At 37.7% G+C, this 27450-nt stretch overlaps 1 protein-coding gene across 1 annotated transcript in view; it reads right to left on the bottom strand.

Moving 5' to 3' along the window:
* TRHDE (thyrotropin releasing hormone degrading enzyme) overlaps window positions 1-27450 on the bottom strand; it is a 382857-nt gene that overhangs the window by 264296 nt on the left and 91111 nt on the right. The window contains exon 3 of the mRNA XM_047787208.1: window positions 3352-3478. Within this exon, the coding sequence (XP_047643164.1) occupies window positions 3352-3478 (127 nt within the window). The remainder of the gene's footprint in view (window positions 1-3351; window positions 3479-27450) is intronic.

The following is a 27450-nucleotide window of genomic DNA, read 5'->3' as shown; positions in this document are numbered from 1 at the left end:
TCTACAAACCTCATACTAATAGTTCTAATTACCTAATAGAAAGATTTTAGAAAAAAAATCTTTACACAGCATCCATGCCTGCCTATCTGGGTTTTAAAATGTTAAAGGAATATCCTTGTGCAACAAGGAGAATCAATTATCATCCCAACAGCAAGAATCAGAATTCCTCATAAGGAACAACTCGGATAAACTATTTGGAGTTGGAAACTCGAATTGTTAGCGGTGAGCTAGCACGAGATGATAAAAGGGCAGAGAAAGTTAAACTATTCAGTATTAGAAATGAACTTGGGAAGAGAGAAGATATGGCTGAGTTTAATCACAGGACAGCAAAGTGATTTTTAAGAAAAGAAGGATTCAGTATTACATTTTTAGAGCTGGCTGGGGGCGGGGTTTGGAATGTAATGCTCTGACGTTCACACATGCGCACATCCCCTGCAAAGATGTAGTAGAGGCCCGCCAATTGGTGGAGAGTTGTCTTTTCTATCTGCTCACACGGCCTTGATGATCCCATCCAGTCCCATGGCTTTATACATCATAGTGTGCCAGCAAATACGTATCTCCAGCTGGATTTCTCAACCAAACTCCATATTTATAAATTCAACTGTCTACTTGAATTTCTTACATACATCAAGCTGCCACCTGAATGTTTAATAGACACATCAGTCTTTAAAATTATCTCTTTCCACAATCCTTCTGTCTCAGTCAATGGCAGTTCCATCCTTCTAGTTCTTAGGCTTAAAACCTTGGAATCACTCATGGTACCTCTTTTTCCCACATCCAATTCATCAGCAAATTTGTCATCTCTGCTTTCAACATATATCTGGAATTGGACCACTCCTGACTACCTCACTCTTAACATCCCAGTCCAGGCAACTGTCAAATGCTGCCTGCATTTTGCCATAGCCTCTTAACTGTTTTTATGCCTCTGTTCTTTTCCCCTACAACAGGGTCTCTCCATCTCAGCATTATTAACATTTCGAGCTAGATAACTCTTTGTTGTGGGAGGCTGTCCTGTGCATTGTAGGATATTTAGCAGTGTCCCTGGCCTCTCTCTATCCACTAAATGCCAGTGGTACATACTCTACCAGTGCTCAATGAGTTAGGAGAAACAAAAATGTTTCCATATGTTGCCAAGTGCCTCTGAGGGGCAAAATCACCCCACCATGGAGCACCACTGCCCTACAGTGTATTCAACCTAGTCGCAAAAAATAAATAAATAAATAAATAAGGGAAAGAAGGAGGGAAGGGAGGGAGGGAGAGGGAAGGACAGGGAAGGAAGGAGGAAGGGAGAGGTAGAATAGTATCTTAGAAACCACCTAAATAGATGTGAAAAGTCAAGGCAGATGCAGCTGATACCTAAGAAATCTACATTCATCATCTACAAAGACTGAGTTTCCACAGAATTCATTTAAAATATAATTTGTAACATACAAAAAAAATTTAAGGATTTGTAAAAATGTTTCTGTGCTTTGGAATTTTTATGTAAGGAGTATTTAGAAAGCATACTTATAAATCCATTAGCATGTAGATCAAAAGTATCTATAGGTATATTAAATAATAAGAGCTTTGAGAGACATTTTACAAAGTGCAGGGCCTGTGGTAACTGCCCTAGATACATAAAAAGGAGTATGCTGGGGTAAGTCAAATCATTCAATTATATACACCATAAGGTAGCTTAACAAGTAATAATAACAGTGAACAAAGCTCTTTCCTACAGATGAAAGTCCGTATGGTTCAATTGTGAGTGAAAGAGAGGAACAGAAATGCTTCCTGCTGCAAGCTGACAGTTACATGGAAACCCCTGAAGTTATAAATTGAGTTCTTCTACTAATTACTGGTCTGAAGGGGACAAAGATCCACATTTTATTTCTCCTGCTGAACGTGCAACACAAGCACTGGTGAATTTTACATTAGGGTCAAGCTGGGAAGTTCCAGCCTGTTTTACCTGGAATAGAGAACAGTGTCACCCCCACCCACACAAATGAGGTCAGGTCTTCCTTTCTGCCTTGGGTGCCTACCAGGGAGATTTCAGTGTAACAGATTCTAATAGAGAGGTTGATATAGAGAAGAAAAGAAAGAAGGCAGGACAAAACAAAACAAAACATAGACCCTATTTGACATAAAAAAATTTTTTTTAATTTGGAATAAAATCTTAGGGACTCCAAGAGCATATGTTTCAAGAGACCTCAGGATTTTATAATAACACTCATTAAAACTGCATGCTATACCCATTGATAACAATATCAACTATTCCATCTACTTTCTGAATCACTGCCTCTAAGACCAAAAAAGCTACACAGCAGGCAGGTACTTCAGTGAAATAGGCCCATCTCCAGAGAAGGGAACCTGTGGTTCAAATGCTAATACTTTTGATCGGGTAAGCACTTTATTTTTGTAAATGAGCAATAATTTTTATGTGGATGATGATCAAAAATGCTCTTGGAAAGGAAAATGGATAAAGGAGGAGGGGGAGGGGACCAAAAAATTGTTGTGATGTAATATCTCAAAACAGGCTTTCTGAGAAGAAAAAAATAACTTCAGCATTTCTAAGGCTAATATATACCCTTTCTAATATCCTGGAAAGTCATAGTTTGCTCCTTGCAAAAGCAGCGGCTTCATTCAAATTAGGATAACAAAACTCACATTTATTCATTCAACAAATAATTCTTGAAACTACTCTCTTTGTAAAAGGAAGAAAGGTACACATATTGATGGTGAACATAATCTCCATCATTGCAGTTTCCCTTCTCTTGTTTTTATCCTATTTATGATATCTGTGTATTCAAAATATGACTGAACAAAAATAATCTGAGGGAGAATTAACATGTTAAGGTCTGACATCTGAGAATTAAGAAACAGAAACTAAACAATGAGAGCCTTCTTGGTATAAAATATTGAATAGTTCTGGGAGTCACCAAGACCTAGCTTGAAATCCCACTCAACTTCTTTTATTGACTGTCTGAGTAAATGTAAGACTCCCAGGTCTCAATTCCCTTTTGCGGAAGATGTTCTGACAGTACCTACCCACAGGGCAGTTGTGAGGATTAAACAAGATGTTGGGAAGCACACCCTCCACAGGACTTATTCAACAAATATGAGCTATTTGGGTTATTTTTTGGAATCTCAAACTTACATAACACCTTTCTTAATTCCTATGAGGGCTTTTTGGCAAGACTTCGGAAACTGAATTGTATTTTATACCTCTTCAGAAGAAACTATTTTCCATGCTCATCTTCTCTAAAAACATAACCCTAGGAATTTTCATGCTTCTGGATGCCTCAAAGAAATGCATGAAGAAGAAATTCCACCTTCAAGGAGCCCTTCCAACAAAATAATCAAGAAAATTCTTACCTAGTTTTGGCAAGGAATAGGGCACTTTAAAGTAGTCTTCGTAAAAGTCTATTAATCTCTTTGTTATATGGAGAGCGTAGTCCCCAGATCCTCTTCTGATCGCATCAGGTCTTGCATATAATCGTACCTAATTAAAAATATATATAAAAGTCACTTTAGCCTTTTGATACTCAAGTTTTATCTTCCCTGCATAGATGAATCTACACAAATCACTTTGAATACTACAAAAATTAAACAGCCTTCTTGTTCATATATCAAAGCATGCTGTGGCTGAAAGAAGCAAACTTGAACAATTAAAGTAACCGACTTGAGCAAGTCACAATTTCCCAGCTTTATAAGATGATATAGAGAAGATTTATACACCTTGTATCAAAATAAATATTCAAAGTTATCACTTACATGTGCTTGCTAGAGATATGAAGGTACGGTGGATTAGTATAATGGTTCCCTGACTATGTTGAAAGCAGGCAGGATACGGTGGCTCAGCGGGAGAGAAAATTCATGGTTTGTTAAAGATACATTGCATCAAGCTTTGGAAATATTACTAGGCTAAACAAAAATATAATTTATGCTTCTTCTTTTTTTTGGAACCAACTACCCAACTACTCCCAATATGCAAAGTAAAAACTTCATGTACTGAGACAACTGTCATCCTGGAAGTCTGTTTACAACTGTTCCCTGCTTCAAAACCAGCTGAAGGAATGCATATTTCTAACATAATCAGTATACTTAATATTGTATCAAGCATTGTATATTATCTAGTCCTTGGCCAAAAAGGAGCCTGAGGCAAATAACATAAAACTGAACAAAACTAACACTTGTACAGAAAAGGTTAAAATGAGATTAGTTTTCTCTTAAAGCTTTCATAAAGCTATCCAGCATCTTTCTTTCCAAAGGCTAAATCTATTTTTCACAGATGTGGTCTCTAATCCTCATATCAATTCTGTGAATAAGAAATATATATTTTATGGAGCAGTGGAGAATGCCATAGCCTGGGAGTTGCATTTTAGTCCTGCTTTGTCACTAACCAAGCTGGGGGATACTGAACAAATTACTTAACCTCTTTGGGTCTCAAATGTTCTCATTTATAAAATGAAGGTGTTGGCCACCAGCTGGTTGCTAAAGTGCTTTTAAGTTCTAAAACACATTACTTCCAATCCCATTTTACAGATAAAGGAGTTTGTATTCTTTGCAAATCCCTAAAAAAGAGTAAATGGTTTATTTAGTATGTGTAAATGGATATTTATATCAGCAGGAAGACAAAAGGAGGCTATGCTCAATCATATAGAAATTAATTATACAATTAACTCTTTATTATCCTTGCTGAAAGGGAAGAGAGATGATGTATAATCAAAAAGGGTATAAAGTCAAAGAAAATACATTCTGAGGCTGTTAGTAAGGCCTGTAATTCAATAAGACATTTACTAAATTCAATAACAATTATAAAACTGAAATTGTGAAATGATTTCCCACCTGACAACCAAATGAAATATTAAATGTAGCTCACAGTCACCTACGGTTCTGGTTGGCAGGAGTATAAAACCAAAAACTATCAGGAGACATCACCCAAAGTAACAGAACCTAACACTCTCAGAGAGACAGTAGTTAGGATCCCCTACCCCTGATATCAACTGCTTATAAACATGCACAGTCTTAAGTTCCCAAAAAGCAGACCCTAAGGAAAGTATGAGTGTACATGTGGTTTATGCAGGAAGTGTTCTCAAGGAGAAACCTACAAGGGAGCAGGGAAAGCAATACAAAGGAGCATAAAAAGCCAAGCAAAGGTGTAATTTCAAGGTGAAGTCTTGGCCTCAGCCTAATCCTACAGGGAGCTCTAAAGTGTAAATTGCATTGGTGAGTTTGTGCTGCCTTAAGGCAAGACAGCTTCCATATTCTTGCACCTCACTCATTGGATCCTGGTTACCAAGGGGAAGACATTAACTCCCAGGCACTTCCTGTTCTTGGTGCATCTGGATGATGTAGCTCCAGTGGCCCAAGGAAAGGCCTTTGGAGAAGAGCTCAGGTGTGAGCTATTAGAAGCAAAACAGTGAAAGCTGGGTAATAAACACACCAAACAGGAAGGAAGATCTGGTCTGTGACCAGACAGCATAGACCACAGACAAGAATCATTCATTCTTGCACTCACTCATTCAATAAATCTTTATTTGGCATCAGCTTTGCACCAGGACCTGAACTAAGCATTGCTACCTTAGTGATGAAGAAGACATGTTTTCATGTACCAAAGAACAATAAAGAGAACAAAGAGCAATAAAGATAGTAATCCCCATTCTCAAAGAGCTTCCCATTTATTAGGTAGTGATACATGCCATATGAATGGTAAACTATGAATGTCAAATGAATTCTGAGGAGAATGTATAGCTTTCAGAAGGTTCAAGGTGAGTGAATAGTAAATTCAAGTTAAAAGCATAACCAGGAACACTGCAAAATAATGTAGCAAAAGGTCACTGATTTTACTCTTAGGAAGCATCAGAGATTTTCATAGAAACAGCTCTCCTAACAATCAGCTCTACCAGTTAGTCAAGCTATCTGTGGGCCTAGATAAGAGAAGAACAATTAAATCAATCTGGTTGTCAAGATTTGATGGAAATGAGCCAATCTGAGTGAGAAGATAAAACATCCACATGCTTAGTACAGTGTCTTCATTTGTTCATTCAAACATTTATTGCATGTCTGCTGAGTGCCAGGCATTATAGAGAACAGAACAATAAAAACTTCTGCCACAAAATAAACAAAACATTTACTCTCACTGCTCTTAAGAGGTTCACAATATGTGGGGAAACAAGCAAATAAATCAACAGCCAAGTACAACACGAGAAATGTAACTGCATTCTGCCTTCCCTCCCATTACTCCCATTACAAAGGCCTGCACTCCTATCCAAGGCCAAACCCTCCACATTCTATCCCTTCCTGCCTTTTCAGACGTAATTCTCTATATTCTCCCCTTATTTCCTATATCATCAATATATGCCTCCAGATTGGATCATTTCCCTCAGTAAATACTCTGTATTGTTTCCTAGGTTTAAAATAAAATCTTTGTTGACCACGGTTCCTCCAGCTTTAGTTTCCAGCAATGGTCCTTGAAAGAGTTAGGATTAACAAATAAATTAACATGCAAACTACAACAGTTTGAGAATGAAAAGGAACATTAACATCCTAAAACCAAAAGTATGAATAGAGTGGTTGCCCATTTATACTCCCAGTCTCCCTTGAACCCCCTGCAACAAGTAGTGGGAATTCACTGCCTTTCCACTACTCTACTAAAATTTCTCTCCTCAGCATTCTAAATGGCCCCAGGATGCCAAATCCAATCATTAGTTCCCAGTCTTCAACATAGCAGTTAACACAGTTGGTCATTCCCCCTCTATCAAACACTTTCTTCACTTGGTTTCTATCTCACTTTCCTTCTACCTGGTTGACCACACCTCCTCCTTCTTCTGGCTAATTCATCCTCATCCTCTCCCTCTTCCCCCTCACTTCTTAATGGTGGAGGGTCCCAGGTCCCAATCCACAGACATCTTCATTTTTCTGTCTACACTCAATCCCTTGGTGATAACATCAAGTCTCGCGGTTACGAATATTAGATGCAAAAAACCTACCCCATAATTCCAGACTTCCAACTGCCCACTGGCTATCTCTACTTGGAGATCTAACAAGCATCTCAAACTTAATATGCCTGAAATAAAAGTACCTGATGCCTCTCTCCCTTCCTTCCTTTCTTTTCTTTCTCTTTCTCTCTCTCTCAAACACACACACGCCCCTCCTGAAGTCTTTCCATCCAGGTGCCCAAGCCCAATACTTCAACACCATCCTTATTTTCCCTCTTTCTCTCACACTCCCTTGTTCAAGTGGTCTTCAAATCCTTTTGGACCTACCTTAAATATATGCCACCTATTACATAAGCAATGAGGCCCTACTGTACAGCATAGGAAACTATATATCCAGTGTCTTGAGATAGAACATGACGGAAGACAGTATGAGAGAAAGAATGAATATGTATATATGATTGTGTCACTATGCTGTACAGAAATTGACACAATACTGTGAATCAATTATACTCTAATTAAAATAATTGTTTTTGTTTGTTTGTTTAGGACCACACCCACAGTATACAGAAGTTTCCAGGCCACAGGTTGAATTGGAGCTATAGCTGCTGGCCTACACCACAGCCACATGGGAATTCCCCAAAATAAAATTTTTTTAAAGAGAAATATTTGTTTTGTTTCCTATATCATACCAATTATTAGTTGAACTCACTATTGAATAAAGAATTAAATGTTTTACCATTTTAAAAATTTGGGAAAAGTTTCCATCCGACTCAGTGGTTATGAACTCGACTAGAATGGATAAGGATGTGGGTTCAATCCCTGGCCTCATTCACTGGGTTAAGGATCCAGCATTGCCGTGAGCTGTGGTGTAAGTCGCAACACGGCTCAGATCTTGCATTGCTATGACTATGGCAATATATATACATATATACATAATATATATGGATATAAATATACAAGGACATAAATATAAATAAATATGGGTATAAATATAAATGGATACATATGAACGTATATATCCAGAGTCCAAATGCTCATATTTCCGACTGATGTCTTGTCCCTTACTCCACTCAGCCTATTCTCTACATAGCAACCAAAATGTTCCTATTGAAATGAATGTCAAATCATATCACTCTTCCTCTTCCAATGTCTTCCCATCTCAGAATAAAAGCCCACATTTTTACAGGAACTCCCAAATCCCTATAAATATCTAGTCAAAGCTTTTGAGTTTTTCCCTAGATATCTCCCCAGCTCATTCTCTCTCTTCCTTTAAATATTTTTTCAAATATCTTTCTGCTCTGAAACATTGTCCCTCCCACCTCAGGACTCTCTTCTCCATCCTTGCTTTATTGTTTCCCATGCATTTATTACCATTTAACAAAAGGTATGCTTTACTTATTCATTTTGCTTCTTGCTGTCTTTTTTCCCAAGAACATAAGTTGCATGAGGGCAAAGATTTTTTTTTGTCTTTTTTTTTTTTTTTTTTTTGCTATTTCTTGGGCCGCTCCCGCTCCATGAGGAGATTCCCAGGCTAGGGGTCCAATCGGAGCTGTAGCCACCGGCCTACACCAGAGCCACAGCAACGCGAGATCCAAGCCACATCTGCAACCTACACCACAGCTCACGGCAACACCAGATCCTTAACCCACTGAGCAAGGGCAGGGACCGAACCCGCAACCTCATAGTTCCTAGTCGGATTCGTTAACCACTGCGCCACAACGGGAACTCCTTTTTTTTTTTACAAAGATTTTTATCTATTAGTTCCAACCATACAAAAGTACCATTTTTTTGTTTTGTTTTGTTTTGTTTTGTTTTTTGTCTTTTTGCCTTTTCTAGGGCCACTCCCATGGCATATGGAGGTTCCCAGGCTAGGGGTCCAATCGGAGCTGTAGCCGCCAGTCTACGCCAGAGCCACAACAATGCGGGATTCAAGCCTCGTCTGCAACCTGCACCACAGCTCATGGCAATGCCAGATCCTTAACCCACTAAACAAGGCCAGGAACCAAACCCGCAACCTCATGGTTCCTAGTCGAATTCATTAACCACTGAGCCACGACATAAACTCCCAAAAGTATCATTTTTGTAGGTCAAAATATCCTGTTCAATTTGCCTCCCCTGTGCCTGGTACAGAGTGGGCAGTCAATAAAGCTTTGATGAATGAATGAAAAGAATGAATGAATTCTATAGGTATGTAAATATAATAATGGCTTTTGGTTAAAACTGTGGAATTCTCAGGCAAGGAGATGTTTTGGCTAAGTTAAGGATAAGCTAGATAAGAAAGAAAAGCTGGATGTAGTAAACTACCAAGTGGAGGAGGCTATCCCAGATCAAAGGAAAACAATGTGCTGAGGCAACAGTGTTAACTAAATGATAAGGGATTTTAAAGGCAATGTTAAATGATAGGACTTAATTATAATACTGGTGGTAATTCATTGGGGGATGTTAAGCCAGAAAGTGATAAAATTGTTTTTGCCTTTCAGAAAGATTACATCAGTGACCTCTACCAGGTGAACTGAGATAGAGGAGCCATTTGTTAAGACATCCAGGAGAGACAAAATTAGAAAAGTGAAGAGATCTATAGTGACAGGTAAGACTGGAGAAGTAAAGAGAAACTTTAAACCAAATTAAAGAAGGGCCTGTAAACCAAATGGTAGAATATGAATTTACTGCTATAGGCATAGGCAAGTCAAAGATTTAAGCCACAGGATGACATAATCAGAATTAAATTTTGATCAATGACACAAGCTGCAATGTAGATGATAGATTAGGAGGGACAAGGAACGAATAACAGGAAATGAGACCATTGTAGTGAAAGATGCTCGTGGTCTGGACTGAGATATGGCAGCAGGGATACAGAGAATTGGATAGATTTATTCAATTGGTCCTAACAATCTATAGAACAAGTCCTTTAGTTACCAAGCAAAGCCAGTTGCAGTCACATTCTTACCTATGAACTATCATTCACCTTATCTGTACCTGTCTCACCCCAGGGCCCAGTTAGAACAAGTGAGACCAACTGAAGGACAGGAGGAAAGTCCAAAATATTTCACAACCTGGATAATTCCTGTGTGGTTAATCAAGGGTTGGCTGTGCAATAATTCACTTTTATACTATGAAAAAAAAAAATCACTTTGTCTTCTTCCTTTAGAGTAACTACGTCCTACTTAATCATAACATAGAAACTAAATCTTCAAAAACACAGTTATCACTCAAGAGCAATGAAATATAATTTTATTACACCTACTCATTTGCTTTTCTGACATTCCATGATAAGAGTCCAGCTCTGAAAATGTAAATTGCTAACTAGGCTTTATCTCTCCCTCTGCATAGCTTCTTCCTACAACAAATGTAAACCAAACTGCCCACTGAGCCCTGTGGAAAGGACATTACACTAGAAACTGGCACACAGGGATGTGAGACTCAGCTTTCTCACTGGCTGCTGTCAACTTGTGAAACTTTGTTAACTTCTCTGGATCTCAGCTCAAACCTCCATCGAGGGATAATATGTATCATTATCTATATATCATATTAACCCTGAGAGATCAGTGCATTATACTAATTTGCCTAAATTGTTCTCATCTTGTCATGACTTATTTTGAGAAGAAAATAACAAAAAGGTTCTGTTTTTATCTTCACATAGTTTTCCCTGACATTTTTCACTTCCCTTGAAGATATATACAAACTGCTCAGCTGTCATTTTCCATCCTTTCCCCCTGAGTGTTCTTCTTCCGCCCCCCCCCCCCACCCCCCGAACTGCTCATGAACCTGGTACTGATTAAACAGACACAACTACAGTAACCAGCCAAAATGAAATAGAAGCTGACTTTGGAAAAATATTCTTATGGCCTCACTGCTATGGTAATACACAGTAGCAATGAGCGAAGATTTAATATCTACAAATTTTTGATCCCATAGAAAACTTAAATGCCCAAAATAAGTATTCCTGGGGAGGGTTTGTTTGACCCAGGGGCCTTTACTCTGTAGTTTCATGGACCCTCTATATTTAAAGTATGTTTATTTCATCTTAGAACTTTAAGTACAGTTGACCCTTGAACAACATGGGTTTGAGTTCACGGGTACACCTATATGTGGATTTTTTTCAATAAAAACATTGGAAAATTTTTTGGAGATTTGCAAATTTTGAAAAAAGCTAGGAAATGAACCACAGTCTAGAAATATTAAAAAAAATAAACAAAAGTTATGTCATGAATGCATAAAATGTATGTTGATCTACATATAACATACAAAGTATATGGTTAACTGACTGTTTATATTATCATTAAGGCTTCAATAGTAGGCAGTTAGTAGCTAAGCTGTGGGGAGTCCAAAGTTACATACGGATTCTAGACTATGCAAGAGGTCAGCACCCATCACCCCCTCATTGTTCAAGGGTCAACTGTATTTTAATCACAGAAGTGGGACAATATTAAAGGTAAATATCATCAATCCTGTTAGTCATCTCACTTTGTCACAATAACAGGGAAGGCAATTACGTTTCAACTATTCTGACAATCCAAAGTGGCTTCTTAGAGGACATGAAGAGGAATTCTGGGACTTCATCTGCACTTGTCAGGAGAAAGTGCCATAACCTATGAAAAGCCATCTGTGCTCACAGGGGTGGAGAGATGGCACTGATGTCAGATATTTGCAATTATTAGGAGAGACTATTCTTTGGAAAGGGATCATAATGGAAGGAAATTTTAGATAAATTCAAATTGACTTTGTCTCTGATAGCTGTGCAATTTAGAATAAGAACATCAAAGACCATTTAATCACCTCACCAATGGGATATTTATTTAGTCAGTTACTATTTAATGAGCATCTATTATTGGTCATGTGGTGAATGTCCAAAGGTAAGCAAGAGACATAGTCTCTTCTTTCGAGAAGCTTACAGTCCAGTGGAAAGATACAGCAACCACGTCTGATCATTGCAAAATCGATGTGGACCTAACTTACAGCAGCTCTTCCAAGTCCTCTCTGTAGAGATGAGGATTCATGGGAGCAGAGATAGTCGCCACAGAAGTAAAGGGACACAAACAGCTATTCAAATTCTCAAATATAATATTCTACCTCCCATCATATTTAGGATTTCAAAGGAAAGGTAAAAACATATACACAATTGTAATATAATGCAAATAAGTAGACATGTGCAAATTGGCAAGAATACCATAAAATTTTATACTGAATAATTTTGGATACCTTCTTCTCATAATTTAAAATATGTCACCGATATTCTTATTTATCTTTACAAAATACCTGCAGAGTCAGTATGGAGTTAGCAGTGAATTCTGATTTTGCAGATGAAGAATTTGAAAAGAAGGTCTTCTATAGTCACTGAGTCATTTTTAAGGACAGTGAAACTAAATCTCTCTAGTGCCTTTTTTCTAGACTTTTAATTATTTGTTGTGTTAAAAATGAATTGTGGTAGTTGCTATATAATTATGTAAAACGCTGTGTAGTTACACCATGCAGCAAAGGACAAAAAAGCCCATTTACAACAGTAGCACACCTGTTAAACAAAGACTTGAATAACATTTCCTCTGATTTGACGTTTGCAGTTTGGTACGTTAAGTTAAATAAACCTTCTGGCTTGCCAGAGTTATTCTCTGGGAAAATTTCACACTGCAAGAGTACATTAAGCACTCTGGAAGATACGGAAATTATTTCATCGCTTTAAAATTTCACTCTAATAAAATAACAAATTTACTTTTCCTTTTGCCTAACTGAAAAATCAGTCCCTTTCTTTAATAACTGCAAAACAATGATGTGCTGCCACTAAACTCTGTCGTTAAAACTGAATTCATTCACCTCTGTGAAAATAATTTGATTTGGGGGTTCATACAAATCACGAAAACAGAACAAGCCAGGCAGAAGGGAGCAGGTGCTTTGGGCACAAAGTAGAAGACAAATATATTGATATGAAGAGGGAAGGATGTGTCAACGAGAAGCTAAAAGCCCAAGAGTATTCGTCTTATTTTAAATTGGGAAGATAATTTTTGTGTGTGTGTGAATAAAAAAATAAATAAATACACACAAACTCTGACAGAAACAAGGAACCAGACACCAGAAGCAGGAGCCAATAAACACAAAGAGGAGGCTGCTGGGGAACTGGGGAAGGAGCTGGCTGGGGCAGGTGGAACAGTCCCAGGAAGCAGAACCTGTGAAGCATCTTGACATCATCAGGGAAGAGCCTGGGTGTGCTGCTTTGAGGAACTGAGAGCCACTTCTGAGTCTGAAGCAGAACAACATGACCCAAAATGACACGGGGAGAGTATTCCGGATTTAAGGCATATGGAGACACGGTAGCTAAGGAGCAGAAAAGCCTAATACCACAAGTTAAAAAATTAGTTCTGTAGCTTTTATAAGAACAGCTGGGAATAAGCAGTCTCCACCGGCAGAGTCAAAGAACTCATTCTGAGGAGGAGCATTTAGAATTGGGAATGGATAGGTAGTAAAATCCCAGGACAAAGATGAAGCACATGGTGATAGCGATTCCACAACTATCTCAAAACCTACCATTCTTTTTCCCCCCTGGGCCAAGGATCGAACCCGCACCAGAGCGGCAAGTGACAATGCCAAATCCTTAACCACTAGGCCACTTGGGATCTCCAGACACCTACCATTTTAACAAGCACACCCTGCAGAAACCAATATCAGAGCCCCTTCACTTTGGAATCCATTCCATAGATCCATGTGATAGCTATTGTGAGACCAGTTACTTAAATGTCTTTAATGGGGTCTAAATTCTACTTTATGTCAGAAAATCCAAGTACCCTCACTGGTAAAGTTGCTCTTACAGCCCATCCCTGCTTGTATTTGCCCCTTCCCACTTCACAGAATTTTACTAAGGATTTATGAAAACGCACTTCAAAGCCTTCTGAGACAACTGGCTACATTCTGTGGGGTTTCTTTGGGACCTGTGGCCTTTAGTCTATGGGTTCATAGGCTCTCTGCATGTAAAGTGTTTCTGTCTCATCTTTCCCTGAGACTGTAAATTCTTGGGTTCATCTTTTTAATCTCTCTTTTGACTCCTAACTGTGTCTAATACAGTGCCTTTCACCCAATAGAGACTGTCAATGTGTTGCTGACTGTCATAAAATGGCAATAAACTTTGAAGGTCCTTGTCCACTTGAGTACTAAAATGCTGTTATAATAGATTGATTACATCTTCCAACTGCATTTTGCTGCAGGCAAGGAAATTAGCACCGTGGCAACCTGTACGGTCTCTTCTTGTAAATCTTTTCACATTTATTTTCTAAGCACAGTATTTATTAGTTCACTGTGGAGCTTACAAGTTCAACTTATTTCAAGGAAAGGGCAGGGTTCGGCCATATTCACATAGTTGCTTCCCATTTTTCTAATATACATGAGGTAGGCTGAATAACAGCCTCCAAAGATATTATGTCCTTATCCTTAGAACCTGTGAAAGTTACCAAAGGGTCTCTGTGATTAAATTAAGAATTTTGACATAGGCGATTACCCTGGATTATTCAGGTGGGCCTTAAATGTTATCACAAATGTCCTACTAAGAGAGAAGCAGTTTTGACTACAGAAAAGGAGAATGTGCAATAGGATGACAGAAGCAGAGGGAAATTTAAAAGAGGCAAAGAAGGAGAAAGAGGCCATAAACCACTGAAGGCGAGAAATGCATCTCTTGGAGTTCCCTGGTAGCACAGTCGGTTAAGGATCTGGCATTGTCACTGCTGTGGTACAGGTCTGATCCCTGACCGGGGAACTTCTGCATGCCATGGGTGCAGCTAAAAAAGAAAAAGAAAACAAACAAAAAAAGAAACCTGGAAGCTCTCTCTAGGAGCTGGAAAGACAAAGATCACATCACCCCATTCCCTGAAGGCTCCAGAGGAAATCAGCTTTGCCAACACCTTGATTTTAACCCTGTAAAACTCATTTCAGATTTCTAACCTCTGAAACAGTAAGAGAATAAACTTGTGTGGCATTAAGTGACTAAGCTTCCGGTAATTTATTACAGCAGCAATAGGCACTCATACAACTTGGTAATCTTCATGCCAACTAACATCATTTTGTGTTAGATTTTCAGCTTTTTGTAGGAGCATATTTTGTATTTTTCTGTGTGCCCCTCTTTCTGTTGTAGATATAATTATTTACAGTTTTCAAACAGCTAATGTTGGCACATCTGTTTTACTTATACGTATTACTTCCAAGCACACAACACATTGCTGCATATAATTGGCACACACACAAAAAGGTGAAATAATTGGGTAAAGGAGTCATTCACAGCAATTTTTTTCCAAGTGTTGTTTCACTGTGTTTTGCATCAGAATCACCTGGAGTAACTGCTTAAAATTCAGATTCCTGGGTCTACGCAGTGCAGAAATTCTGAATCATTTCTCTCAGCGGGGCCTGAAAATCTTCATTTGAACAAACTTACCAATTGAATTATATATACACTAAAGTTGAAGAACTACTGGCCTAGAGTCACTAAGGACATTTTGTTCATTCAGCCCCACAGCAAGCAAACCCTCAAGTCTGGAAAGAAATATTTAGCAAAAGCCTAACACATAGGAAAACACATATATCCTTATTCCTTAAATCTCTTTCAACATCAGAGTCTTCAATGAAGATACATTCAACACGACTGTTATTATTTTTAACTCTAACAACTAATCTTTCTTTCCCCTGAACAGTAAACGATAAACAACAGATGAGTCAGATCCAATGTTTGGAAACCAGTAAAAGTTGTTTAATACTGTCACAGCCCATAGATAAAACAGTAGCATTTAATCCCTCTCTGAGATAGAGTACATCTTTTGTAGTAAACTGAATTGCAGTTGTTTTCTTTCTTTCTTTCTTTATAAGTGAGATAGAATAAATGTAGAGAATTTCCTCATTAAGCTATTCGTTTTATGCCTGGTCAAATTTCTTCAGCAAGACTGACGGCCAAGTACACCTATCTGTAAATACAGGAGCTCAGGGCTCGTTTGGATTCAGTTCCAACTTGATTTGGTCCATCTGTCCTTTTATTTCCTGATTTCCAGCAACCTGCTGACCTCCCTTTTATGTGCTCCACCTTCCCCTTCAACTCTCATCATCCAGTTCAAACAGCATCCCGCCTACCCCAATCCTCTCTCCTGGATCTTTCAATGATGCAGGCAGCCTTCCACTACGTAGGAGTCAGAACTCCAAATTCCTTGTCCATTCATTCATTTAACAAATATTTATTGAGAGTCTACTCCGCGCCAGGCACTCTTCTAGGTGATGGAGATACAGAAGTAAACCAAACAGATAGAAATCCCTACATGGAGAGCTTATATTCTGGTGGGAAAGATGTATTAGTACAAACAATAAACACTGCAAACTCACAAATAATATAAATAACACAATTAGTACAATTTAAGTAGTAAATATAAATAAATACAAATAAAATATAGCATGTTCAACGGTAACAAGTATTCAACATTAAAATAAACCAAAGGCCAGGAAAAGCCTCACTGAGAAGGTGTTATTTGAGTAAAGATATAAAATAAGCAAGGATTTGAGCCATGTGGATATAGATTTCTGGGAAGAATGCATTCCAAGAAGTGCTACTTATCTGTGACCTAAAAAACCATCATTTCAGTCCTCAAGTCTCTCCATTCAATTCTTTCTTTAAAGAAATTTCAAAATATCCCAATCATATGGAAATCACATAGAACAGTATAAAAGTGCATTATTCTTTTACTCCCAACAGATTTAAATAACATTTTGTGTTTGTTTTTTTTACAGCTACACCTGCAGCATATGGAAGTTCCCAGGCTACGGGTTGAATAGGAGCTGCAGCTGCAGGCCTACACCACAGCCACAGCAACGCCAGATCCGAGCTGCCTCTGTGACCTACACCACAGCTGAGGCAACACCAAATCCTTTAACCCACTGAGAGAGGCCAAGAATCAAACCCACATCCTCATAGATACTAACTGGGTTCTTAACCCACTAAGCCACAACAGGAACTCCCAGATTTAAATAATGTTGATATTTAAATTTTCTTCAATTGCTTCTGATATTTTTTCACTATGTAAAACACTGCAATTCCATTGAGGCAATACACTCAACTTCTTTTCACACCCCTCCCTCCCACTCTAGAATTAACAGGGCCATGAAGTGGAGCCTTCAATATATTTCCAATTTGTGTTATAACCGTCCTTCATTTTAATGGACATAATCAATTCTCTTCAAAAGGAGTTGTACCAGTTTACATCCCATCAGCAGTGTATGTTGGTCCCTGCTTCCCCACATCCTCACCAATGCTAGTTCATCAATGGCTATGAAATGGTGTCTCGTTGTGAGTTGTCATTTGCATCATCCTGATAATGGTGAAGCTGAGCACCATTTCACATGCCATTGGCTTATATTTTCTTCTTCTGTAAACTGCCCTGGTCCTTTGCCTATTCTTCCATTGGATCAGTTATCTTTTTTCTCAGGATTTTTAGTAGTCCTTACTATATTCTGGACAGTGGTCATTGCCAGTGTATGACTACGAAAATCTTCTCCTAGTCTGTGCTAGTCTTGTACATTATGTCCCTGATCAAACGGAATGTTTTACTTTGAATGTAGTCAAATATTCAATGTTCCCTTTAGGGCTTGGGTCTTTCTGGGTCTCTTTAAAGAACTCTTTCATTGCCTCAAGGTCAAAAAGATATTTTTCCTATATTTTCTTCTAAAAATTTTAAACTTTTGCTTTTCAAAGTCAGAACTTTAACCTATGAAGAATGTATATACATGAATAATATGAAATAGTGATCTCATTTTGTTTTTATTTTTCCTGTGGATGATCAATTGTTTCAGTACCATTTGTTGAAGAATCTTGCCTTTTCGCTTTTTTTTTTTTTTTTCCATACCAGTGGCATGTGGAAGTTCCCAGCCCAGGGATCAAACCCATGCCACAGCAGTGACAACACCAGATCCATAACCCATTGAGCCACCAGGGAACTCCCCTCCACTGATTTATAATGCCCCCCTCCACATACCTAGTTCTTGTACATACTTAAGCTCTCCATCATTTTCTATTGGTCAGTAGGTCTATCACTGTGCCAATAACACATTCTGGAATCAATAAAACTATATAATAAACTGTGAGGTCTAATATAACCAGTACTTCTCCTTTTTTCAAAACCTCCTTATTATTCTATATGAATTTTAGGATCATTTTCCACGCTTACACACAAAATCCTGTTGGACATTTTACTAAAATTGTACTCAATTTGCATGTCATTTTGACACCTTCAAATGCTGGATCTTAAAATCCATGCCCATGGAATATTTCTTGATTAGTTCAGTCTTTACTCCACTTTTAAGTTTAACAATTTCCTTAATTAAGCCTTGCATGTCTTGTATTAGAATTACTTTTAGATACCTATGGCTTGTGTTACTGTGAATGGAATGTGAAAAATCATGTTTCTAATCTGTTATTTCTGATATTAGCCATGTATTTGATTTTAATAAAATGACTTTGAAACTAGCCAACTGTCTGAAATAATTCTAATAGTTTTTCTGGGTTGTTTTGTGTTGGCTGGTCTCAGGATTTCTAGAACAATGCCCTTTTCTTTAAAAAGCAGTGAAAGGGAGTTCCCGTCCTGGCGCAGTGGTTAACGAATCCGACCAGGAACCACGAGGTTGCAGGTTCGGTCCCTGCCCTTGCTCAGTGGGTTAACTATCCGGCATTGCCATGAGCTGTGGTGTAGGTTGCAGACGCGGCTGGGATCCAGCGTTGCTGTGGCTCTGGCGTAGGCAGGAGGCTACAGCTCCAATTTGACCCCTAGCCTGGGAACCTCCATATGCTGAGGGAGCGGCCCTAGAAGTGGGAAAAAAAAAAAAAAAAAAGCAGTGAAAGGAGGCATCCTCATCTTATTTTTTACTTTATTTGGAATGCCTCTAGTGTTTCACTACCAACTGTAATTCTTGCTACCAGATAAGGAAATTTCTTCTATTCATTGTCTGCCAGGAGTTATGTCATGAATAGTGCTGGATTTTTCTAATGCTTGCATCACAATTCTTCAGATAATGTTTTTCTTTCTTTTTTCCCCTGTGTTCTGTTCTGTTCTTGTTAGAGAATTGTGGTAATAAGTTGTCTAGCGTTAACTGTTTGCTTTCTTGAAGTTTCCTGGAGCAGTGATTGTGGGGTTGTGGGGGGGGTGTGTGGAGAATTCTACTCAGATGCATTGGGAAGCTTTTTTGTTTAAGAGAAGATTTAACCATTCCTAGAATAGTTTTTTAAACTAAAATACACCTGTAAAACTGTGCAAACCTGGTGGTCCGTGCGGGAGACAACAGACTTTTGACTAGTGATTCACTATCTCTATGGTTATTGGTAATTTCTATTTTCCTTAAAATTATGCATTTCATCTAAGCTTTAAAAGCATGAGAAAGAAATTCTTCATAATATTCCCTATTTTTAAAATCTGTCCATCTAAAGTTATTTCAATTCCAATAATATTTGTACTCTTTTTTTTTGCTCTTAAGATTATCAGAGGTATGTCTAACAGTCTTTTCAAAGAAATGTCTTATGGACTTACTAAGCCTTCTATTATTTCTTCATTTTTTTATTTCATTGATTTCTAATCTTATCCTTATTATTTTCTTATTTCTTTCATTATGCTCTGTTATTTCTCCAAACACTTTGATAAAATAATCAGCTAGTGAATTTTAAATCATGTTTTAAATATCATATTTTATATGACATTCTTTAAGGCTCTAAATTCCTTCTAAGCATAGTTTAGTTGCATCCATCGATTTCATTGTCCATCTGTGGTTCTGCCAATTTCTGCCTCATATAGTTTGAGTCAATATTATTAGGTGCATACAGGTTCATGTTTTCCAGGTGAAATCTTTTTGTAATTTCAGCCTCAATAATGTGAATGTCTTAAAATGTACTTCAAAGGCTTTATCCTTCCTTTTATATTCAGAATTGTGGGCTTTATATTTAAGATGCATCTCCTGTTAAGCACAGAAGCACATCTTACTTCTTTATCAATTTCCTTTTTTTTTTTTTTTGTCTTTTAGGGCCGCGCCCATGGCACATAGAGGTTCCCAGGCTAGGGATCAAATAAGAGCTGTAGCCACAGCCACAGCAACACAGGATCCGAGCCTCATCTCTGACCTACACCACAGCTCATGGCAACACTGGATCCTTCACCCACTGAGTGAGGTCAGGGATCCAACCTGTGTCCTCATGGATACTAGTCAGATTTGTTTCCACTCAGCCACAACAGGAACTCAATTTTATTCAATTTATTTAAAACAAAAGAAAAACTTTACTCATTCTACATTTTAATAGGAAATTTTAGTGTCAACACAGATATAGATTTAGCTCTAGATAGATTCTGATTCTGTTCTATTTTTCAGTGTCTTTCATCCATCTTGCTTTTATTTTGCTTCTTTTTTCTCCTTTCCTGGTTGTATTAGATCTGTAACTTTTTCTGTTCTATTTTATCCTTCTTGTCAATTCAAAATTGTAGATTCTATTTGTACTCCTTCAGTGATGCAATTAAATGTCAGTGCATAATGACTTTATACATTCTAATGATAGTCCATATCTCTACATGCCTTAAGAACAGAGACCTGAACATACTACACATTCAGTATAGTGTGCTGTCAAGTGACCAGGTCTGGAGCTAGACTACCTGGATCTGAATCCTAGCTCTACCTCTTACTAACATTTAATCGATAAGTTACTAACCATTACTCCACATCAGCCCCTCCATCAGAAAAATAAAGTTATTAATAAAAATGTTCATCATCATTACTTGAAAATTGTGAGAATTAAATTAGTCACTACATGGAAAGGACCTAGGGAAGTGGCTAGCATATATGTTAGCTGTTACAAAACTTCACTTTCATATTATACTATTGTTATTGATCATTTTTTACATCATCAAAGTTAGTCATTATTATAATTTAACAGGTGATGTTTATTTAAACTTACCAACAGGTTTACCAATCCTTGCTTCACTATTGCTTCTTTCTTTCTAGGTTAAATTTTCTTCTTTCTAGGGTACATCCTACAATCATTCTTTTCACAATGGTCTTAAACAGAAAACTCTTCCAGTTCTTCTTTGTCTGAAAATGTCTATATTTTGCCTTCACTTATAATTAATAATTTATCAGAATTTGGAAGACCAGTTAGGTCATAACTTTAACTTTCAACATTTTGAAAGTGTGTTTCACATTATCTAAGGGACTCTTTCACTGATGAGAAATCTATTTGTCTTTCTTTCTCTCTGGTTGTTTTTTGAAACATGAATAGTTTTAAATATTCAGAAAGAAGCAGAGCTAAGAGTATAACGAACCTCTGTATTACCATCCCCTAGATTCAACAATCATTAAGAATTCGCTTCATCTAGATATGTTTTCTTTCTTCACTAAGGTATTTTAAAGGAAATCACAGACATTATTTCATTTCACCCATAATATATACAACTCCAAAACTATATTTTGTTTTTAACATAACCATGATTTCATTATACATCTTACAGCATAACCTCTAGCTTCCTTCAAGACTTTTTTCCTTGAGTTTGGTGCTTCGCAGTTTTAGCTCAATGTTTCTGATGTGGCTTTGTTTTTCCTTATCCTGCTCAGATCACTTGTGATTTCCTTTACCTCACCATACGATCCTAAATCCAATCCATGGTCAAGCCCTTTTAATTTACTTTTTTAATAGATTTTTAATCCATCACTTCTCTCCATATCCACTGCCATCCAAGTCAAGTGATCCCATCTCTCGCCTGAACCATTGTAATAACTTCAAAACTTCTCACATCCTGTCCTTCCCCTTTATATCTGGTTGCATTCACAATGTACCAGAAAATTCTTTTTAGAATGAAAATTTGCTGATATAACCTCCATCTTCAAATCGTCATTTTCTCTAAGGAAAAAGGTCTAGGAGCTCTACATGATCAGGTTCTAAGCAGCTATGCATAAACTATTCATTTAATCTTGACATTGTCCCCAACCTCTACTCTCCACCACACCCCTGACCACTATCTAATTAACTTTCAAATCTTTCAATTTTCCCAGCCCTTCTCCAGGGAAACCATCCTTGGAGTCCAAAACTAGATGAAAGTTTTGTTTCATTCCTTTTTTTTTTAATATAAGTTCCCAGAACACTTGGCACAATAGCAATTCTGAACCTTCAATTTTTTGATGCAGCTATTTGATAAATGTCAGTCTCCACGGGAGAATGAGAGTTTCATGAAAGCTCATCACTGTAGCCCCACATCTGAAAGAGGAATTGGCACAAAGCAGGAACTCAAATCAGTAGTGGCTAAATGAATGAATGAATGAATGAAGGGATGGGGCATTCCTCCTCTGTGCTTCCACTCTAATCTGTAAATTGCTATTACACACTACTTATCACACTTGATTTTATATTAATAGTTTCCCACTCAGTCTCCCCAAATATATTATGAGACCCTAGAGGGAGGAAAATGTGTTCGATTCACTTTTATATCTCCAGCAAATGACTCAGGGCTTTTATATAATATGTATTTAATTATAAGATAAGAAATTAGCAGAGGGATGCTACTTTTGATTGGCTCCCAGGCACATGGAAGTAAGCTAATCATTCTTAATTTAGACATTCATTTGTCATTCCCATTTTACTTCCCTGAGCACCTGTTATACTTCAGGTACTGACTGCAACTCAAGGTATGGACCAATGAAGCAGATGAGATTTTTGGCCCACACTGAGCTTATGTCATGTCATGCTTTCATCAGTGATATGAGGTTCTCTTTTTCTGTTCTAGATTTGATTTTTCATTATATTTCCCCTTTAGTCTGTATTTCCAAGACCATTCCACTCTCCTTGGTAGCTATTCCTATGCACTTTCTAGTCACCCCCAAACCTGTTTTCACATGTAAGTATATCCAGGAAAATACACAGGATTATATATATGTTTATTTTTTTATAAAGGGTATTATGTTATAATCCCACTCAATTTTTTTAACTTTTACTGTTGGTTCATTTTATTTTATTTTATTTTATTTTATTTTTGTCTTTTTGCCTTTTCTAGGGCCCCTCCCGCAGCATATGGAGGTTCCCAGGTTAGGGGTCTAATTGGAGCCATAGCCGCCGGCCTACGCCAGAGCCACAGCAACGCTGGATCCCAGCCGCGTCTGCAACCTACACCACAGCTCACGGCAACGCCGGATCCTCAACCCACTGAGCAAGGGCAGGGACCGAACCCGCAAACTCATGGTTCCTAGTCGGATTCGTTAACCACGACGGGAAATCTTGTTGGTTCATTTTAACTAATTTTGAAATCTATCCATGCTTTAAATATAAAAGCTAATTAACATCTCCCAAGCATTCCATACTATGCCATCCTATAAATCTACTAAGGAATCCATTTCCCTAGAAAAGGACTCCCATGGTACTTTCAGCCCCCCACATCTCCCACATCAATGCAATAAGCATCCTAGTGCATGTCTCCATGTGCAGAGACTTGATAGTTTCTCTCTGGCCCATGCCCAGGAGTAGAACTGCCATGACATCAGGGTTAGCACACAGAGTTTCCCTACGAACTACTGCTGCTCCCTGAAATAGCCACACCAGCCTGGACTCCCACAAACAATGGAAGAGGGCTCCCCTCATCTTCCAATCCTCACCAGAACTTTATATTATCTGATCTTCACATCTCTGGAGATCTGGTTGTGTTAAGGTATCATTTTGTTATTACTTTAATACATATTTTTCTGATACCTAGTAAGACCAAGTAGCTGTATAAATATGAGAGATCAGAAGCCAGATTTTCACTTAGCATTCAAGTAGTTATAAATATGAGCCTCAGTTGCTTCCTATGTAAAGTAGGGAAGATGATAATACTTCTATTATGTGGATTTAAATTGTAAAAAAATTAAATACGAAGAAAAAAAAATCTGGTACAAATAAGTGCTTAATAAATGTTGGCTATTTTTATAATTATTTACTAAAATATTTTCATTGAGGTGTCCTCTTCTGTACATTGCCCATTTATATTTTTTTTAATCAGTTTTTCTTCTATATTTCCTATCTATTCCTTTCTGGTTTTCATGAGCTTCTTGTATATACTGGATATCAATCCCCTGAAAAAGTTTTTAAATGAATAAGTGAATGAGTAATCAGAGATTAAACATGGCAGTTTTGTCTTACAGAACTCCAACTGTTTGCTCTTTCTGCTCACTGCTTTGCTGGGTCATTTTTGTGAACAAAATGTTGAATTTCAATGTACTTTTAATATGGTCAATAAATTTTAAATAAATTTAATTTATATTCATTTTTCTAAGTCAACAACACACAAACCCACAATTGTTGGAGGAAACATCCTAGATCCTCAGTGAAAAAATTAATTCTATTTGTGGTTTTCATTGCACAATTTTTTAGAAAAGTAGAAAAATAGTATTAAGAGCTATAGATTATTTCTAGTCCTCTCAGAGACAAGTACTTTGTCTCAATTTCAAACCCAGTATTCAACTAGAATAATCCTTAAAATGGACTTGCAAAATAATTTTCTGTAAGATTACCAAAGGAACAGGAGTTCCCACTGTGGCTCAGCGGGTTACAAAACTGACTAGGATCCATGAGGTTTGATCCCTGACCCTGATCAGTGGATTAAGGATCCAGTGTTGTGAGCTGTAGTGTAGGTCACAGACATGGCTCAGATACCACACTGCTGTGGCTGTGGCATAGGATGGCAGCTGTAGCTCCAACTGGACCCCTAGCCTGGGAACTTCCACATGCAGCAGGTGTGGCCCTCAAAAGACAAAAGAAAAAAATTACCAAGGAATAATTTATCACCTTGAAGGGCCGCTTTTTATAAAATTCTTAGTAATTGTTTATAAAAACACACAAAAAAATCTTAGGAAATGTTACAGCAGCAATAAACATTTGATGAGAAATACTGTTTAACAAAACCGTACATGGAGAACCCTGAAGTTTGTGACCATTTTCATAGCAACTCAAATAACACACAAATTGATAACAAACTGATTAGCTCAGATCTACATAGGCAGTCTATAATTACTATACCTTATTTTTAAGCAGAGAGGCAAAAATATCAGTAAAGAAAAAGGAATTATCTCCATCTTGAAAGAGTGCAATTTATATAAAAATGAGAGAGTGGGGAAGAGATCACAGCTAAATAAGAAATGGAATAAAGACTAGTCACCACCACTTCCACATGCCACCTAATGCTGCTGTAGGTTTTCTGTTTTGTTTTGTTCACTTTTTAGGGCTGTACCTGCAGGGGTCCAATTGGAGCTACAGCTGCAGGCCTACACCACAGCCTCAGCAAGGTGGGATCTGAGCTGCATCTGCAATCTACACAACAGCTAATGGCAACGCTGGATCCTTAACCCACTGAGCAAGGCCAGAGATGGATACTACTCAGGTTCATCACCGCTGAACAACAATGGGAACTCCTTTTTTTTTTTTTTTTAATAAAAAGTTTAGGTGATATAGATAAGAATTCAGTCATTAACAGAGAAGATATCCCAGTGAACACAACTGGTTCCAATATGAATTAGTAACATACTAAGTAGGTAAAATAGATACAATTAAGAAAGAGGTGGCTAAATCTCTTTTTCTCTAACAAATTCCTCGGTGGATATGAGGGCTGCACCTGCAGCATATGGAAGTTCCCAGATTAGGGGTCAAATTGGAGCTACAGGCTGCTGGCCTACACCACAGCCACAACGTAAGTTATTTTCATTGCTGTTAACATTGCTTTGTTTGTTTCATGAACATCATTAGATTCTGGGAGTTACAAATATGAGCAAAAACTTACAACGTCCCTAGTGGTTATCATACAGCAGGGGAAACAAATGTTAACTTTGAAATCACACAACAGTGGAATTATTCTGAAGGAGAGGATCATGGTTAATGTTAGTATGAAAGTCCATAATTAAAGAATCTGACCTAGTTTGAAAGATCAGAGGAAGTTTGTCTTAGCCAACACCTTCAGGGAGAGGATGAGTTAAACTGGTGAAAGGAACAGCATGTTCAAAACTCTGTGGTGTAGGAGAATGCAGTTAAGTCCACACCAACGGCTGAGCTGGAGAGTATAAAGAAGATGCAAGATAAAGGCAGGATAAAAGACGGGTGTCCAGAAAGGGCCTGGCTATTTGGCTATCTTAGGTGTTAAATCTTTAAGTAAAATGGAAAGCTATTGATGGGCTTTAAGAAGGGAGGTTCCAATGTAGAGAATGAATTCAGGGAACAATAAGAATGGAAACCGATTATAAAAAATGTTTCTAGAGTCTAAGTGAGAGACAGTTGTAATTTGAAATGAGGTGGTAGTGATGGAGATGAAAAGAGATGCCAGGACGCTAGAGATATTGAAGAGGCAAAATCAATAAGATGAGATAGGAAAGGGCAGGTGCAACAAAAGCCTCTTTCATAATTTCTCCAAGAATCTTTCTAGGCATTGTACCGCTTTCTGTTTATGGTTGCCAAGTTGGTCACATTTCTGCAAGTTAAACAGGATCTATGCTCTCGCAACTTTTTGGACACCCAGGCAGAATTTTTCAGGCATCCGTTAAAGAAATAGTTTGGGCATCATTTATAATAAAGAACAGTTTTAGCTGTAGACATTCTGTAATCCATACTTCTGTAACATGGCAGAACTAATTTTCCAGACCAACGTATGATCCTTTTTAACCCCGTGGGACATAAGTTATTTTCACTGCTGTTAACATTGCTCGCTTCCTCGGCATGTCTGATTATCACACACAGGACGCCTACTTCCCAGGGCTTCATTCCTTTCTAAGGATTTGTTCCAGTTTATGAAATATTTTATCTGAAAAACCAGTTGAAATTTAGAAAAAAATTCTAACCTTTTCCTCTGGCTTTTCTATTAGTTGAACAAGGTATGTATGACAGAAATACAAACATATTTAAAGGCTTTGCAACAATTTTTTCTTCAAGTTCACAGTGAATTGTATGCAAACAATTCTAGTTCTACTTGGCTAGGTTCTGCTTCTTTTATTAACACACTCTCATAGTGACATTGACCATGATCCTGCCCTTCAGAGTAATATTACTTTTGTGTGATTCTAAATTTGTTTGTCTCCCTTGCTAAGCCATAACCCCTAAGGATGCTGTGAGGTTTTGTCATGTTCTTTCCTAACTGGACTATCAGATTTATGTGTTCACATCCATTCCCCTATTCTAAATACACACACATCTTGAATTTTTAGAATATATCTGTCCTTCCTTTTTCATATCAAACCTCAATTCTCATAAGCAATTTCAATAAGAGAATTTTGTACCTGGAAGTTCCAAACCTAGCCAAGCATTACTAGCCTTATAAACCACCTACTGGAATTCTGGACCCACATATCGGCACAGGCCAGCACTGGTTAAAACCATGGACTTTGGTATCAGTATGATATTCTGCCACTTAATAGCTATATGGCCTTGGACAAGTTATTTAACCTATGTAAGCCTCTTTTTACTATTAAAAAAAAAATACAATCAAATACACTGTGTTCTGAAGTTCCTGTCGTGGCACAGCGGAAATGAATCCGACTAGGAACCACGACAATG

The sequence above is a fragment of the Phacochoerus africanus genome, chromosome 7 (genome assembly GCF_016906955.1).
Source record: "Phacochoerus africanus isolate WHEZ1 chromosome 7, ROS_Pafr_v1, whole genome shotgun sequence".
Lineage (NCBI taxonomy): Eukaryota > Metazoa > Chordata > Mammalia > Artiodactyla > Suidae > Phacochoerus > Phacochoerus africanus.
Note: the sequence above shows the minus strand (reverse complement) of the source record. Positions and strands in the feature narration are given on the sequence as shown.